This window comes from Calidris pugnax, unplaced genomic scaffold (assembly GCF_001431845.1).
Source record: "Calidris pugnax isolate Ruff unplaced genomic scaffold, ASM143184v1 scaffold32, whole genome shotgun sequence".
Lineage (NCBI taxonomy): Eukaryota > Metazoa > Chordata > Aves > Charadriiformes > Scolopacidae > Calidris > Calidris pugnax.
Window position 1 is genome coordinate 2,217,082 of NW_015090783.1, and position 18,588 is coordinate 2,235,669.

At 36.8% G+C, this 18,588-nt stretch overlaps 1 protein-coding gene across 5 annotated transcripts in view; it reads right to left on the minus strand.

The window, feature by feature from the left end:
• The window catches only part of MPHOSPH9 (M-phase phosphoprotein 9), a 32,411-nt gene continuing 13,823 nt past the window's right edge, over window positions 1–18,588 (minus strand). For all 5 annotated transcript variants that reach the window (XM_014964821.1, XM_014964802.1, XM_014964810.1 and 2 more), the window contains 18 exons: window positions 17,288–17,378; window positions 15,875–15,981; window positions 15,326–15,451; window positions 14,081–14,517; window positions 13,112–13,270; window positions 11,947–12,034; window positions 10,943–11,158; window positions 10,007–10,054; window positions 9,579–9,643; window positions 8,022–8,123; window positions 7,103–7,240; window positions 6,444–6,619; window positions 5,499–5,663; window positions 5,050–5,170; window positions 4,096–4,199; window positions 2,769–2,980; window positions 2,194–2,262; window positions 1–1,056 (listed from right to left, as the gene is read on the minus strand). In XM_014964821.1, the coding sequence (XP_014820307.1) occupies window positions 955–1,056; window positions 2,194–2,262; window positions 2,769–2,980; window positions 4,096–4,199; window positions 5,050–5,170; window positions 5,499–5,663; window positions 6,444–6,619; window positions 7,103–7,240; window positions 8,022–8,123; window positions 9,579–9,643; window positions 10,007–10,054; window positions 10,943–11,158; window positions 11,947–12,034; window positions 13,112–13,270; window positions 14,081–14,517; window positions 15,326–15,451; window positions 15,875–15,981; window positions 17,288–17,378 (2,526 nt within the window). In that variant the 3' untranslated portion in view covers window positions 1–954. The remainder of the gene's footprint in view (window positions 1,057–2,193; window positions 2,263–2,768; window positions 2,981–4,095; window positions 4,200–5,049; window positions 5,171–5,498; window positions 5,664–6,443; window positions 6,620–7,102; window positions 7,241–8,021; window positions 8,124–9,578; window positions 9,644–10,006; window positions 10,055–10,942; window positions 11,159–11,946; window positions 12,035–13,111; window positions 13,271–14,080; window positions 14,518–15,325; window positions 15,452–15,874; window positions 15,982–17,287; window positions 17,379–18,588) is intronic.

Here is an 18,588-nt window from a genome sequence, read left to right on the forward strand (position 1 = left end):
TCTAATTAAACATTTATTTAATATTAAAATACAAACTCAAATATCAATGTTGGACAGTAATTCAGCAAGATGCCAACTAGCGAATACGTATTTTTTCACCAAGAAAAATATATTTATGTTCACAAATACAGCTCGGATTTGGTTTGGAAATGTATGGGACCAGAACACTGGCACAAACCCCAGTCTGGCAGATTAAAACGGTAACTTGGGTGAAGTAGTTACAGTCCTGGAGCGTCGGCTGGAGCGGAGCTGCTCGCTGGGAGACAGGGTGGCTGCTGTCACTCTCCTGAATCCTGGTACTGGTAGTATCAAAACACTACTCACAGCAACTGTTGGGAGACAGCAAATAATTCAGAGTAATATTTCCCCAACGCAGCCAGCAAAACACAGACCGACTCGCAGCCAGCCAGCCCTAATCAAAGTATTGCTCACAGTTTCGTCACAATGAAAAATATACACGTTACAAGGTTTAAATTAAAAGGATTTATCGCATAACAGTAGTTATCTTTAACACAGGTAATTCATGTTGCTTTTTGTATTAAAGTTCAAAATTTCCTATTGGCTAATATTTACATCATACCATAAATATTTATAAAATGGTGAGGAAAACGAAGTGCAAAAGGGTAACACTATCATTTTCTGAAAACAAGCTGCCTTTTAGTTTCTTATTCTTATTATAAATTGAATATCACTATTTAAAAATAATTAATATTTCTAAAAATATTACAATACAGGATAAACATCGCTTTCTCAAGTGTAACAAAAATATGTTTAAAATATAGGTGGCTGTTTGAAGTACAAAATATTGCTGTTTGTAAAGGGTAACATGGTTGTAAAACTACTATTGAGGGTTTATAAAAATACAAAACAATTTGCATTTACTGAGTGCATCATTACATATTAGTGCAAACAAAAAAAAAAAAAGAAAGCATATTTGCATTCAAGAGAGAATTGTCAAAGATTTGCAGAGGTACGTAAAACATGAAATCTTTTCAGAGTCATGCGTATGGACCCCAAATCTCTATTAATTCTTTCCAAGCGATCTTCCAGGGCTTCCTAAAAGAAACAGTTAAAGAAAAAGAAAAAAAAAAAGGATTATAATAACATACAAGAAAATCCAATTATGCTTTTAAAATGAAGAAATTACTATTATTCCTACTAGGTACCCTTTTTAACACGTTACTAGCATCCTGTTGGCACCCAAAAACTACAGCCAGACCTACAAACTTGTATGATTTTTATGTCTGGGTGTGTATTTGTGGGTTGTTGGCTTTTTTTTTTTTTTTTAAACTGTTTCAGGTATTTTGGGTTTTTTTCCCTGATGTGACCTATGAAACTCCATAAGATAAACTTGACACAAATTAAGACAGGCTGATAACTAGGGAGACACTTTTAGGAAACAGCAGACCACTGCAGCGAGGGGCAGTATTGATTTACTAAAATGCACTTTTATTTTCAAATTGATAAATTGGTAACAAGCCCTGGGATTACAACTTAGGAAACGCTAAAGTTGTAGGCTTTGCAGAGACCTCTAAAACACAACTTTAAGACCATTGTTTTAGTAGAAGAGTCTGCAGAGCTTTCCCAAGAGGGCACTCTCCTGTATTCTACCTACACTTCTATTTTTGCCTTCTTTTCTTCTTCTTTATACTTTCAAGTAGACAAAAAACAACTAAACAAATGAAACCTAAACTTTGCACTTTCTTCTACAGCATAACATCCTCTCTACAGCTGCAGGAATCTATTTCACAGTCACTGTATTTTCTTAATGTATTGCCTTTTATCTATCTCTCAGCGTTACCACAAGGGCAGCCTATTCTTGTAGTAACCTGGAAAAACACATCCCATGTACAAAAAATAGAAGATATAGACAGTCTTATGCAGAATATACACTGTGTAGTATGAACATATATGTATACACACTTATGTATGTATACATACACACACACAAAAAAAGCTGTCAGTTTGTGATGGTGGGGAGGGATCAAAGGTTGGCACGTCTGCAGTAAAGTCTAGAGAACCATCTTCCAGACAGATTCCGAATTCAGCTGTATTCAGGAACAACTCTGTGCTGTGGAAAAAACTCCCATAGTAATTGCACTTGTTATATAGCATAACTTTGATATACACTGTATATTCTCAAATTGTGGAAGAGCAACTAAAGAGAACAGTCATATGTAAAAGCTTTTTCACCTGATTTAATCTTGCTTGCAAGGTCATTCTTCCACCAGAACAAGGTATTCGACTCAATGCAGCCTCAATCTAATAACAGAAAATACTTCAGCTGTAAATTATAGTTCCAAGAGCCAATATAAACCTTCCTGACTAACCTTACAGAAAGAGAGATGATGTGTGCAGATTACAGATACACATCCAGTGCTCTTAAATACTGTGCCATGCAAAACTGATACAAAAGTTAACATTCATAAGCAGACCATCTCTAGGATCATTTTGAAGAGAGCACTTTTAGTTGCCAGAATAACCTTCCTTGCTTGATAGGCCAATTTAAAACATTGCCCATTAAGGAAGAAAGTAAATTCACTCCAGCTCTTCCATCCACACTGTGTTTACAGTAAAGTGACTCTCCTTTAATGAAGTTAGGGAGAGAAAAGGACTGGAGTATGGGAAGCAGAGCAGGGAAGGACAATGGCACATTCCTAGAAACTGTGAGTGAATTTCAGCCACACATTGCACAGTTATACAGCTACAGCCCTCACCACTCATACAACTATGTTTCATCACAACTTTATAATAAAAATAATCTTTGCCTGTTGCTTTTCTTGAGTCAGCTCATCAAAAAGCCTCTCTGTTTCAGCCAGAGTCGTAATCCTCGTTGCGTACTTGAAGTCTCCCTCACAAGGTGATAGAACTGGCTCATATTTTTGTGCCATGTTCCTCTCGTCCCGCCCTGCCGCCTTCTTCATTCCAGTATTGAGGGATTCAGCACAGGAGCTGTGCCTGACACCTGGATGCTGCCTTCCTATCAACAAAATAAGGGTCTTTTTATTTGTTTTGCAATCATCTGAAGGTGTTACACAGGACAGACAAATAAACAACAAGAAGAAAAGGAGTGTGATCTTGGAGGTATATAAGCTGAGGACAGCAACTAGCAAAGCCTCCTTAGCTTGCCTTCAGCAAACTTCTCAGAAGAATGTGAAACATTTGTATGGGTCATCTTTCAAGTGATCTTTATAACACAGCACATTTTTTTGGTAACAAACAAATTACTGAACTGTGCAAATAAGGAAAAACTAGTAAAATTACTTTTATGGGTACAACGTTTCTAAATATCACCACAAAACAGTAGTCTAAACAAAAGCATTAATAAAAACAAAAGCAGAACATTGTGACACGAATTACAAAAGTGAGAAAAGATTTAATTCAATCAATCACTTTAAAAAAACTGAAACTGGCTTTATTAAAGTTGCTCTTTACTCTCTGTAATGCAATGTTTAGCAATAGAATTTTATTAGTATGACTGAGTATGTACATCTTCATATAGACCCTACTGAGATATGCATTGTATAACTGAGTTAAGCATAGGAAAACATATTGCCCTTCTTTCTCAATTTAATTATTTTTTGTTGTTCCATTGTGTTTATGCACACACAATATAGACCCTACTGATATATGCATTGTATAACTGAGTTAAGCACAGGAAAACATATTGCCCTTCTTTCTCAATTTAATTATTTTTGGTTTTAAAAAAAACTGAAAGTGGCTTTATTAAAGTTGCTCTTTACTCTATGTTATGCAATGTTTAGCAATAGAATTCTATTAGTATGACTGAGTATGTACATCTTCATATAGACCCTACTGATATATGCATTGTATAACTGAGTTAAGCACAGGAAAACATATTGCCCTTCTTTCTCAATTTAATTATTTTTGTTGTTCCATTGTGTTTATGCACACACATACATAAAATACTGTATAAATGGTATTTCTCTGTACAGGAATATGATAATATGTAGAAGATTTTGAATAGTTGGACTTCATAAAGTGTCGGCTTTCTATTTAAGCAGTTGTTACCAAACTGGAAGAATTTGTGGTAAAAAAATAAAGAAGAATTCTCCCCCACTTTTGACAGATTACCTTCTGTGTCATCTAGTGAGAGAAACTGGAGCCTTTTTCTTGGGTTATTGTGCTGTGAAGTAGACGTAGGACCAGTTTCCAGGTCATCTAGAAGTATATCAAATCTACGGAACAGGAAGCACACAACAGTTACTTGTTAGAAACTATGTATCAACTAATACATTATTTTCTACTTTCACCTTTTGGTTAAATAAACAAATCGTCAATTTCTATCCCACAGGCATTGCAAGTCTGCTGATGACTGCTAATGGCACTGTACCCAGATATATTGCACACACCAAAATACCTCATTCATGGGACTCTTTCAGGAGCAGACCAAGCTGTCACTCCCAAACACGCTTGCACACACCAAAATACCTCATTTATGCGACTTTCAGGAGCAGACCAAGCTGTCACTCCCAAACACGCTGAGCTCCCATGCTGGCACCCTCAAGAACCAGCAGAGCGGTGCTACACGCTTCTTCCTCATGCATGTCCTGCACTTAGATCTCACAGCTAAGTATGTTCTTTGAAACCCTACAGGCCTTGCCAAGCAAAGATCTCTATAGAAACCACAGCATCTAGTACAGTTAGCAGAAAGCTCAGTTTATGTATTTTTTAACATGTCTGTAAGTGCCACGACAGGCAGGTACATCCCACTTTCAACTTTTATTTATATTTCCTGGTAAGCAGCATGTGGATCTGGACTTACTCCACCAAACAATTCTATCACTTCTTTGTCACTGATCAATGCTGTGCCAATAGTAAAACCAACGTCTGATCTTGGTGAAATCACTCTAGATTTTTCTTGCCAAATTTTAAAAAGTAAAACTTAGCTTTATATTCAGAAATCTTCACATGACTCATTTACTAGGACTTAATGAACAAGAAACAGCAGGAGCAGCATTAAGCCTGCATGAACATACTGCTGCTCTAATAATAATCAGAACACAATTGTATTCATTAAACTTGTACCTTGTCACTGTATTTTCATTTTTGCTGAGCAAATGGCTAAATCCAGGAGAGAGGTTTTCTTTTGGAGATCGTTTTGGGCTGTATGTCACAGACACTGGTGCCAACATTATCTCTCTTGTTGCTGCAAAAGACAAAGTACGTTTAACTACCTAAAACTTCTCCCAATGCAGTATCTCCCACTCGTGTGATCAGATGCTTACATTTTAAAAGAATGCTTTTCAAAGCCATCTATATATTTATTTAAATTAGATGAAAAGTGCATCGCACCATAGAAAAATGAAAATAAACTCAGAACTCTCACGTTTTCTATGATTATAGACAAGGGGTTATTTTCAGACTCTCTTAGAATAATACAAAAATCCTGTCTTCATTTTCCTTTCTAGAGCAGCCTTCCATAATTTGCTTCTACTTTTTGAGTAAGACAAACCAAACTTCAGGAAAGGACTTACTTGGAGTGTTTGATTTCCTGTTTGCAGGAGGAAGGGACGATGACCTCTGGCCACAAGGAGAACCGTACCGTTTCGGTCTGTATTGGTCTCTTCCTTTCTCTGGGGATCGGTTAGCAACTAAAGAAGCTTCAACAAACCCAACGGTCTGACGTCGATTTGATGTTTCTAATTAAGAGGAAAAAGTTATTATATTAATCAATCTTTTTTCAATACAAGAACTCACAAATATTCTCCTGTACTCAGCTTTCAGTGTACAAAGACTGCACTTTGTCTGCCTCACTTCAACACATTTGTGCTGTTTTGCTCAAGTCTCACTTCATGCTCATCATATTAATGAAACAAATAGTTTAGCGTGTTAAAAAGGGAGAGATGTGGGAGAAACAATGCTAAATAACACTGATTTAATAAAGAGACAGTGGAAAGCAGGACAAAAGCATCTTTTGGGAAAGAGGGTTGGAGTACCTGCCTGAAACAAGAATATAAGCTTTTATGAAAGACTTGACGTTTTCTAATTAAAAGGCTTCCTAAATCAGTGTTGTTAGAACACCTCAGTGCAGTCCTACAGTACACACACACCAGCTCTCTTCGTAACATTCTGGTACAACCTCATGAGAACAAAACTCAAATGGATGTAGAGCCAGACAGAGCTTTGTTAGGACTCCATTAACTGTTTATAAATAGTGAGATATTCTTAGAAAAAGGACATTAACTACTCACTAGCATGAGACCTAACAGCAACCTTTGCATTCCCTCTATTTTAAACAAGTCACTTAGCAATATTATTTTGAACTTTCTTAGGAAAACTCCACAAGTTTGCACGCTAAAACTGTTTTTATCCCATCACTCAAGCCTGATGGATGTTAATGCTGAGAATAACAAAACCAAGACATGCAAACAGAGAAAAGCCAGCAAACACAAGTTCAGGAATATAAAAATAAAAGTTACTAGTTGATGTATCTTCTTTTTCTGTCTGTGTACCCCAATCTTTAAATGCTTTTCCTTCTTCAAGTTCTTTAAAGGCTTGTATAATTGGTGCTTCTGACATCGCATTCTCTTTGTTTTCTATTGTGTTTGTTGAAGAGTCGTCTTGTGAGGAATCTTTCTCAGGAGGAGAATGGTGCCTTAAAGAAAGTGAGGCGGTGGAGGAGAAAAAAGGATCAAGTTTTTTTACCTTATTTAATATATCCAAATACCGGCTGAATAAACAAAAACCTGGAGATATTTAGTTAGAGGTTTAAAGTCCTCAAACCAAGAGTTTTAAGAGTGCTTTTTAATTTCAGCCAAGAACCTCAGAGGATCGTCTAATAGCCAATTCAAGAATCTAAAGTTGAACAGTGTGAGTTAAATTTGGTGAAGCTTTCTGGTATTTCAAGGAAGGTACTGAAGGCTGCTGCTTGTTGCTTCATACCAGGTTGGCGAAGGAAGGGGGTTGTTTTGGTTGTAAGGAATTGTGTAGCATCAACAACGTCAAGGCATTTTTTTAAGAACTCAACAAGTAGAAAATCTGGAAATATGTATCTAGTCAATTTTGGATAAGACTATTTTTAGAAATTCAGTATTTTAGAACTTCACATCATAGCGGAGGCTGAAGGAAAAAAACTCACCTAGAAGGAATATAGGTTTCTTCTAATCTGTTATCTTTGGGGCTTCCTTGGACTTCCAAAGGCTGGCCAGTGAAGATTGAATACTCTGCTCCTGGTATCAACCACTTTCGCCTGCTGACATCAGGAGCTGCCAACTTACTGTGGGAACAAAAAACATCAAAATTATTAAAGGCTTCAGAATTTTTTTCTCTTTTTTTTTAATTTAAGGGGAAAAAAAAAAAAGAAAGTCCAGCTATTTACTCTAGTTAAACAGAAACAATAACAAATATGCAATAAACTCATAAATACCATGGAAAAAAAAAACTTTTTTAAAACATGTTTGTAAAGTAAAAATATAATATTAAAAAGAAATAAAGTGTTGACACAGATGACTGCAATATTTCAGAGCATCTGACCCAGCTTTCCTTTTGCCATTTATTAGAAAAATAAAACCAAAAAACAAGAAAAAGTCACTGTTGATGACCTGAGAGTGATTTTGTGCAATTCCAACTAGAGTACACATTCTAATTGAACTTCCACTCTACTCTCAGGATACCTGTACAAACTATATTTAGAAACATAAAATGTAGTTATCAGCTTTTCAAATCAATCACACAAAGAAGACTTCTAATGTCTAATTGGGCTATTAGATTTTATTCCCAAGATCTTTGTTGAGCATGGGAATCCCTGAGCAACTGAGACCTATCAAACACTGACTTAGGAAGACTAGAGACAGTCTGCCAAGTCACACATGTATTATCCAATTTATTTATTTGTTTTTAATAATTTTTTGGCATGTGAAGTCCCTGGATTACATCACATTTTTAATCCAGTTTAGCCTATAGGCAGACATCTTTGTCTTTAACAATTTTTAGCAAAACATGTTCAAAAGTATTCTAAAACACATGACCTGTTTTCACATTGTTAGAACATTACTTACTTGGCACAAGGGGTTCTTAAATGACTTTCAGTAATATGGCGCAGTTTCAACGTATTTTCATGTTCTACCTGCTTGAGCTGAGCTTCAAGTTTTGAAATTGTCCTAACGTGGAAGAAGCAAAGATGCATCATAAGATGATTTAAAAGACATAAAAGAGATACCTAAGAAATACTTAGAGTTTACTCATTTTTATTCAGATATCCTGGGTGAAGCAGAAGAACAAGAGCAACTACTACGTCTTTATCTATCTATCAAAATACGTATATAAATATGTATTGGAATTCCGAGTTAAATAAATTAGGTAACCTAACTAGAAAGACAAGACCAGGAGATATTGCTGTGGACCAAAGCACTCAACACAGAGGGGTTGGGGAAAGCAAGACAAGAACGTTTTTCCTCCACCCTGACTGGTTTTAACGAGTGGCTCCTTCTCCTGTGTGTCACTCAGGTAACTCCACCATTCCAGAAGGCCTCCTTCTATTCCTTTCTTAAATTCTTTCTATTCATTCTTTTTGTTCTTCTTGAAAAACTGGATGATCTGAGCAGCAAAGAAAAGAACTGTGACATCTTCCAAGGACCACATTTGCTATTTTTCTGGCTTTGGCTGAAGACTATGCACAGGTTAAGGCTTGGTGGCAATGATATTTGGATGAATTTTTTGAGGTGAAACTTGTAGCCACATTTCTAGAAGAATCATCAAGAATCACACATGCAAAAAAATCTTCCTAGCAATCTGGGTTTCAGCTGCTTATACAAAAACATAAAAGGAAATTATGACAGAATATACCCAGAGAAGAAGCTCAAAGGGAGATGAATGATGTGGAACTTCACCTCTTTACAGTTCTACAATGCCTGCCCTAGAGTCCTCTCAGATGTCCTCTCCTCCCACCCCTCCAGACTTTCCTGAGCCAGTGTGCTGTCTGCCACCCTTGACACGGAGTGGCTGAGAAATCCTGAACTAGAGGATACGTTTATAACTGTAAACACCTTGATGGTCACATACGTTTTGCCTAGACCCTACCCAGAAAGTATAAAGCTCAATGGGTTTCTGGTCTCCCAAGCAAAAAATAGATACAGGTAGCATGAGGGACATCTACAGGATATATTGTCCCTGCTCTATACACAGAATGTCTTTCTGTCCTTTACTCATGCCTGGGAGACATAATCTTGGACAGCAAACTCCTGTCAGCATCCTTGCTCCTCAAAACCAGAGCAGAGACTGGTTAGCTGAAGATGGGAGCTTCTGAGGAGACAACCGTAGCAGTAGAAGCTTGAGCAGTGGCCTGGCTGGGCTGAGTGACAACCAGCAGAAAGGCAGCAATTAATTACATCCCACTGGAGAATGCTGTGTTTGAGGAAGCAGGAAAAAAAACAAACACCTATCCTGAAAGAACAAGATATTTACAATGTATACAGAGTAACAAAATAATGTGAAATGCTTCATAAGATGTAATTAAAATTGCGAGATAGACAGCCTTCATAATCTAGGAGTAAATGTTTAGGCCATAGTCTATATTTCATATTGTTAAAATAGCAATAAGACAGTTTCTCATTTACCTTTTCAGATCAGAAATCTGCGTGTTTGCATCAAGCAATTTGTTTTCAGTTGCATTTAGTGTATCCTACAAGTACACAAGGAAAAAAAGTAAAAAGCCTAGAAACTACAGAAGTGTATTACAAGAAAAATTAGTAACTCTACATCAGTCTTGCCAACAACGTGTTAAACACACCTTCCTATTTGAAAGTAAAGTCCATTACATTTCTTTGGCTTTGACTTTACAACATTTTTACTGCCTATGACTGGAAAATAATACATTCCAAACTCCCTCCTTTTCATTTTCCTGGGAATTGAAGATACAGTAAGAACCTACCAGTTAAAATAAATATGGATCTTTGTTTGATCTTCTTCAAAATACGTTAATTCTGTGGCACATTATCACATATTTTGCATGTTTGGTATTTTCAATTAACTAGCACATACTTACCTTTACTCTTTCATGTTCTTTTCCAAGGGACTCGTATTCTCCTAAAAGCTAAAGCAAAAACACACAAAAAATGAACACACAAACCCACAATGAGACTATATACAATTAACAGTTTTGTTGACTGCTGTAAAATCATCTAAACTGCTTGTTTAACACAGGCAGCAGCACTACAGGGGATACACAATGTACTTTAGTATTATCTGTTAAGTTCTAGCATCTTCCAATTGGAACAAAAAGTTACAGACAGGACAAGAGGCTCACACAACAGATTTCTAGTGTTCAAATTATTTATCTCTAAAGAAACTAAAGGACCAGAACAAACCAGTAAAATTCCTCACTGACTTGTTAAAGCTGACTTTGTATTTTGAAATATTAATTGTAAAAAGGAGTTAAAGCATAAAGTAGCTTTTCCAGCTAATGCCCATTTTGCAAAACAGAAATCCATTTAAACATTCTATGAAGGTATTACTGAAGAATCATGGAACAATTCTTTTGATTCAGTCTGAAGCCATACATCAGGAGCTCCTGAGGAGACAACCATAGCAGTAGAAGCTTGAGCAGTGGCCTGGCTGAAATTCAGTCCATTCCCACTAAGATTGAGAGGAAAAGAATAGCTTGTTCCAAAATATTTTCCTATAATACCTCTAAAAATAAAGTGAACTCATAGTGCATAAGAAAATACCCGAGATGGACTATGACAAGTGTTATCACATCAAGTACACACTTGCTGCATTAAATACCTGGTTTCAAATATCTATTAGGATCATAGTGTCACTTAACACCTTGCCTACTAAGCAGTCAGCCGAATAATATCTGTTCTTTTAGCTGTGCATTAAGACTTTACAATGGTAAGCTTTGTGCAGTTTTACAAAACCCAGGACTGTGTTTGTAACACACTGTGCAACTGTAAACACCATTGCCCATTTTCTTACTTACGTTTTGGAACATTTTATTTTCTTCCTTTAGCCTTGCATTTTTATTATCAGATAACTTGTAAGCTTTTTCAAATGCTTCCTCCAGATCTTTAAGCCTCGATTTCAGTCGACTGATAGTGTTATCCTTCTCTTTATTATTTGTGCGCATTTCTTCGATACGTTCTTGCAAAACTTTGGAAGTATCACTGACTGCATAAAAGCGTTCTCTCCAATCGGCCTGTAGGAGAAAAATACCCCATCCATAATGCTTGCCTGGCAGATTTTTAATTTCAGTACAAAGCATAATCTAAAAAAATAATCACCTAAACAGAAAAGAAAAAGTACATCTGTAGAGGAACTAAACAAGATTTTTGCTCATTTCTGTGATGTATAAAGAATGAAAAAGGAGACTAAAACCCTAAAAGTTATATTAATTTTATGGGACCCAGCTGATTGTCTTGCTTCCCAACACAGAAAAATGTCTAAAAAAGGTGAAAGGGATTAGTCTCTCCAGGTGTTCTAACTTCCATGAAAAGTGTCCTGTTCTTTGACCAATAAATGCAGCCATAAGCAAACTGCTCTGACCTGGCCAGAAAGACTATAAATATACTTAGAATATTTGTGCCCTCATGCAGATGAGATTTGCTTTTAACAGCTCTAATAAGAAATCAAAGAGAAAGCAACTAAACGAAAATCAATTAAAAAAAAAAACAAAACTAAAGAGAGACACCATAAACACATCACAATATTTCACTCTTAAACATTGTTTGATCCCTGATGACCTGGAAAGGAAGTTCATAATCAAAGTAGATTCAAATAGAGAGTCTTAAGGAACTCAGCCAGGAAAGTGACCACTGTAACATACCGGCTGATGTCATATATTAAGGAGAAAGGTTAATAAATTAACAAAGAAATAAATTAATTAATAAAGAAAGATAAGGAAACAGACATCAACCTAATAATGAACAGGTACATTCTCTTACCCTTTTAATTAAAAAGCAATTTGAATTAAGAATATATACTTACCACTTGCTTTTCTAGCATATTATTCTTATCTTCAAGGGTTTTTATGCGAGCACTTGCTTCATTCAGAGCTGCATCTAGTTGGTCACACCTATTTGGAAGATACAGATCACAAAAACTTGTTGAAATTTTCAAATAATATATCTACATTTTATAGCCTTTTTTCCTTCCTCAAGCATCCCCACAAATTTGGGTGCCCGGCCTGTGACCTCCTCTTCCCTGCTGGGAAGGGCTGTGGTGCCCATGGAGGGGAAGCAGCAAACTGGGAACACGTGCAGGGACTCCAGATGGCTCGGAGCATAAGAGCTGCAGAACCCAAAGCAGCTGAGATGCACCAGCGCAGAGCTCCACTTCAGCTAATTGATGATGCTGTGTGATAATTAATGACTCAAATCATATCGCAAGCTACTTTAACTCAATAAATGACTGCTCAGAAGTCACTTTTAATAGTTAGAACACTCTAGCGCTGGAAGATAAGTACAAAAGAGTCCCCAACTACCCACACACTTTTTCAATTATTCTGAGGGGCATAAATTTTGTGAAGCATTTTAGCTGTCTAAATTTATATTAAGTATTTTGACTGGCAATAATGATATAAAAATCACATCAAACTTCTATATATAGCAAACATTCAAGCCACATCTAATGGAATATATAGATGAGGCACACAGATTCCAGTAGCAAGATTTGGTCCAAGAGCACTGATTGGCAAATTGGCTGTACAAAGCTACCAATGAATTAAAGATTGGGCCTGTATCATCTGTGGTTTTGACAGGAAAGCTAAAGAGGGATGATGTTCACCAGTGTGACAGGTGAGCACTCTTACAACAGACATGGTTCCATTGCCAATTGCTGAGGACTGCCTCAGCCTGCCATCCTTTCTTGAGCAAAACTTACACTGGCATCAGGAAAAATCAGGTCAAATGAGACCTCTGGTCCAAACATCACACTTGCTGCCTACCAATAATTTTAAACTGATCTTAAACAGCTGCATTAAATAGCGCAAAATTTATATTTAACAGGAAAATATTACTGTCATAGATGCATGAAATCTTCAGAATTGAAGAGTAGCATAAACTTTTCAAGATTATAAACAAGCATACTCAGTTTTTAAAGTGGAAAGAAAGCCATGTAACAGGGGACGAGAACAAGTGAGGACAAACAGTACCTGTCAGCAAGATTTTGATTGATTTTCTTCAAGTCTTCAGATGCAGCATTTTTATGGCTTGCCTCTAGCTGCTGTTTTAAGCTCTGTATCTCAGAGTCATAGTAAGCTCGTAGATCAGCTATGTGTCGAGCGTGTTTTTCCCTCAAGTTCTGCCTAATCCTATTTTCAAAATTAAGAACAAAAAAATTTCCAGCTATCCACATGACCATGCATTGCTGTATTCATTCCCACATAATGAACTCAGCATATAAATAACAATATAGAGAAATTATACATACTCTCTTCTCTCCTTTGCTACGCACTGGAAACTCTGCATGTAAAATTAAATTAGGAACACCCAAACACTGCACTGTCTTGAAACCATGACCCCATCAAAAGCCCCTCCATGTGGACTATATGCCACCTCTTCTTGTCCATGTGCAAATCGTGAGAGCTTCAATAGCAAATGGGGGGTACTCATTTTTCCTAAGTGCAGTAATTCTGAAATTCTCCCACCATGTGACTCCAAATAGGAAACCACAATCCCCACACAACTTTGATGTTCTCCGCCTAAATTAACTCCCTCATGCAGCCTATGAAGGAAGCATGTATCTTTATTTTAACGTATAAAAACAAATAACCAAAGCATTAAAACATAGAAAATTGTTTTGCCTTCTATTTAAGGCTTTGACATCTATGGAAGACAGAGCATAAATATTGTGCCTTAGATTAAATAGCATGATTTAAAGAAGATTAAACATTATGGTCTGAAGAAAGACAATTGTAAGAAGTAGAAAATGACTGTTATGCTTATAGGCCATGTGTACTTCAGGGGAGGGAAAAAAGCGGGGGGAAAAAAGCAGCAATATCCAGCTATGTTCTAAGAAAACAGAACTCAAATATTTTGTTTGTTTTACTAGTATGGTTAAGTTTCACTTCTTTTCACTTCACCAACTCTACAGCTTTTAAAAAAGAAAAAAAATTACTTACTTTGACATTATCACAGGATCTTCAACAGATGTCACTGAAAGACTATATTCTGGCAAACTGCTGTCAGCACACTGAGTAACAGAAGATGGAGTTAGAGTCAGTGTTTCTTCCTCCTCAGTGTTGACTGAATTATCATTATTAGCATCCGTATATGCCATTGGAAAAGGACAGCTGGTCTTGGTTTCATTTTGGAATGGGTGATTTCTCCAGAGGTCCAAATGCACAGCTCTGCTGCTGGCAGGATATTTTGGAGAATCATCTAACTGAGACGAATTACTTGTCTGTGAAAAAGAGTCTGTGTCACAATGACTTGAAAATCCGGGCTCCGCCATAGAGTCTGGAGAAAAAGGAGTAGTCTCTTCAGGAATCTTGAAAACACAGCATCCTGGGTTCTGCTGCCCTGGTTTCATATGCAGGGTTGGGTCCAACGTCAAGATCTAGGAAATAAGTAATAATGTAAAAAAAAAAAATAATTGTGATTTAACTTTTGTTCCTGTAAATGGAGTTTAATCTGAAGACATCAGTAATCCATATAATATATTGCAGGAATTAAGTTGACTATTAGTACAATCATTTGGTAGTGACAAGCAAGATGAAGGGACCTGTGACAGCTTGGATGATCATACATATTCCCATCGTTTGCAACTTGAGTTTCTAAGTTTCCATTAAGAATAAAAGACATCAGTAGCTACCTAGAAAACCTTTGAAATTTCAGTTATGTAACTAGAAATACTATGACGTCTACTTTGAGGTTGAAACAATAACTTTGTACAGATACAAAAAATCACTTCATACATTATGTGAACAAGATAGTCATGCAGCAGCCATCATTACTGGATTCTGAACAAGACTGAAAGCTGTACAAAGAAACAGACATGATAAAGAATATTTCTACAACCTGTCCCTCTTCAGTTTCACAAGTGAAATTAACTTGTCTTGTGGGAAGGAGTAAGAAAACTCTGCTCCTGTGACTGCAGTTCCACATGCATTTCATCAGCTGCAGCCTCAGCGTAAGCAGATCCGTCCCTGCGCCATCCTCAAGGTTGTGCAGCAAAGGTGCCGTTTACCCAGGGTATTCTTAGAGGTTCTTTTCTGCTGGATCCCTTCCCGATCTGCTTCATCACAGGGCTGCACAAATTGCTGTTCCAGCATAACACTGGAGGTGGCAGCAGGGGCCAATTAATGTGAAACCAGTCTGTAACCGTATCTTCAAACTGAGAGGAGAAGTAAGGAAATTGATATTACCTCTGGTGGGTGACTTGACTGGGAAGGCAGCATCAAATTCTGGTCTGGCAGCTGCTTGTTCTCCCTCTGCCTTTTATGATAAATATCCGTCAATGATGATGGCTTCGTTTCATCAGCAGAAGACAACTTCAACAGGAAAAATTGCAACATGAGTTTATCTGAATGCAGCCCTCCATCCCCAATATAGATAAACAAGTTGTGGGGTGGGTTTAGCTAATGAATCAGTTCTGAACAGAATAAGGCTTTACTCAATGCACCCTATCTAAAAAAGGGCCCTCAATGAGGCACATACACCTTTAATATACTAGTTAGTCTCTTTTCATCTCCCACCTACACAGTTTCTTTCAAATGACAAAACAAGGTCAACATATTCCAAGTGACTTTAGGGAGGATAAATGAATAATGAAAAAACAGAATACAAAATATTGAGCTAACAAAAGAGTTCTCAGAGAAAAGTTAGCTTCTGGAGGGCTGATTCTTTCCATCATAGAAAAAAATGAAGATGACAAGCAACTCTAAGACAACTTTTAAAACACATATAAAGTTTACCTGATCTGGTGACACTTTTGTGGAGAAAATATCAGTGAACTCACTTCTGAAATTCTCTGGTAAGGAGTGATACATCTCCTTTTCATCTAGTTTCCAGTAAGAAAGTCCTGATAAGAAGAAAAAAATTAAAGAAAAAAAAAATTACAAATTCTGAGTTCATGACTATAGAACAGGAATCCCAAAATCCATTAGTAAAATGTTACTTTGTCAGCTAACAAGAATGCTGTATGAAGTATTTGCATCTATTGCTTAAGAATCTCACTAAAGCATTTGTTATCAGAAGTTACAAAAGTCTCAATGCAAAGCTCAAGCAACATAATCAGTATTACATCACACAGCATGAGTAACAAAAGCTATAAATCAGTGAAAACAGACACATTTACTCTTTGGTGTTCAAGGAACAAATCCTCCTTTACCACAAACTTTTATATTTCTACTGATTCTGTTATAGCACCTAAAACTTGTGTTACCCATGGAATAATCCTAGACAGCCACTCAGAACTACAAACTCTGTGGTTTGGTACTCAGCAGCATCCTACAGCGTGCAAAGAAACAGACCACCAGGACTAAAAGGGATGGCACAAGAGGAACAGATACAGTCTCAATCCCACTTCAATTTCTTATGTGTGTCCCTCTCTCAATGGGTTGTGAAGAAGCAATAAATCTACAGTTTGTAGGGCTGCATCTCTGTGCCCTTGTTTGTTACTGACATGAGTTCACCCTGTTACAATCAAAATATATGAATTAGTTGTTTGGCTTTCACAAAAAAAACCAAAACAAAACACCAAAAAAACCCAAAACAAACCCAAACCCCCACCACCACCCCAAAAAACTCCAAATCCCCAAACAACCACCAGCAACCACCCCTCATACCACACAAACCCCCAAAACAACAGGAGCAAAACCATACCAAAACACAAAAAGCAAACATCTCCCCCCACCAATGAAATAATCAGCACATTACACACTGCATTATTTTTTGCTTGCCAATTCACACAATTATTGAATCCTGCCCTTGGTTTACAGGAATTCTGTCTCTATTACCATGCACTCCTGTAATTACTAGACAAATAATGCTAATATTTGAAAGATTCATTTGATACCCCACCATGATTTTAATAGTAATTACATTATGAAGCAGTTTCGAACATAAAGCTCAGCTTTGAAATGTTAAGAAATGCGGAGAAAAAACCACTGCATGTCCTACATCTGCCAGCAGTGACACACAGGAGCTGCCATCAGCTTCAAACAAAAGAGCAAGAAAAGCAGAATTATGCTATATCAGAGTTTAATAGTCTGTCGGTGCTCAAACCCTTCTCACCTCCCCAACGTTACTGGAGATGCAGTCTAGTAAATTTTTTTAAATGAGAATTCAAAAGAAAAGGAAATTTAAGTACAAGAAATTAACTATACCTGAGGCTTCAGACACTAAGGAATTAGGACTTTCCTTTGGTTGACTGAGGTAAAAAGTGTAATGCGACAAAGCAGCATCAGTAAGGTTTGTCTAAAATTACAAAGGAAAAACAGATTTATAAGGAAAATTGCCATGCAAGTAAAAAGAAAACAAACAAGTGCACAGTTTAAAAAAAAAAGTAAATTTTATTAGTCTTTTTAAGTAGAGAGATTACATTTAATTATACAGCACGATCCAAACCTATACTGCACTTTATATTTAAGGCAACCAGAGTCAAAAGGGGAACTGAGCTAAGTCACATAATTAAAATATAGCAATATTTTCTAAGTCATGCTTGTGGAGCATTTTTGAGATTAACTGTTAGAAAAATACGTATTTTAGACATTCATCTAAACTTTCTTGCTCCTTAGAAGATGCAAGTATATCATCCTAAGATTGGAATTTCTTATATTCAGCTGTTATGACTCCACCTACCACAAATCTGGAGGCAAACACTGTCCATCATCTCAAACAGACAAGATACTACCTACCCTTCTCTTCATCACTCCAAATTTTCTAAGCAACCTCCCTAGCTCATTAGAGAAATAGCTTTGACCAATACATGGGAAAATAATTCACATAATTTAAGTTTTGCTACAATTCTCGTTTTCTTTAATCAAAAGAAGACGTGTCATTGATACAACACAGCGATACAAGAGCAACTGAGTAAGGGCAGATAGCTTTAAAATGGTTGTCTTGCATTGTTCCTCTCTAGGAGCATACCTAGGGCTTTTTGTTGCACTACAGCAGCTTAACAGTCATGCTCCTTTGGCAAATTGACACAGCTTATACAACTGAGGACTATAACAGGGTAGTAACCATTGAGTTAACAAAAGTAAGTAAGAAAAAAAAAAAATTTAGAACTAAAGCTTTTCAAGTTTTTGCATGAAGTACCATCTCACCTCAAGGCTATTTTGTCCCTCTTAATGTTTTTATTTAGGTATTCTCCTTTGCCTAAGGAGGAAGAAAGGAAAATGAAGGGGTATCAACTGAATTCTTACAAAGGAATAGAAAGATAAAGGTATTTTCAAAAGCTCAGAGAGAAAAGTGACAACCCACAGTAGATAAATTTAACTCCTGGTTTGAAATAGCCCCAAGTAACATCTTGTTTCCACTGACAGTAGAAGACTCAAGACAGCAAGTCCAACCAGCTGCTCTTACCCTCTCTGCATCACCCCCAAAGTGACCACAGGAAAGAAAACAGACCCTGCCTTGAATTAAGTGGTTCATATTTGCTAGGTCTCCTATTCTCTTGTAGGTG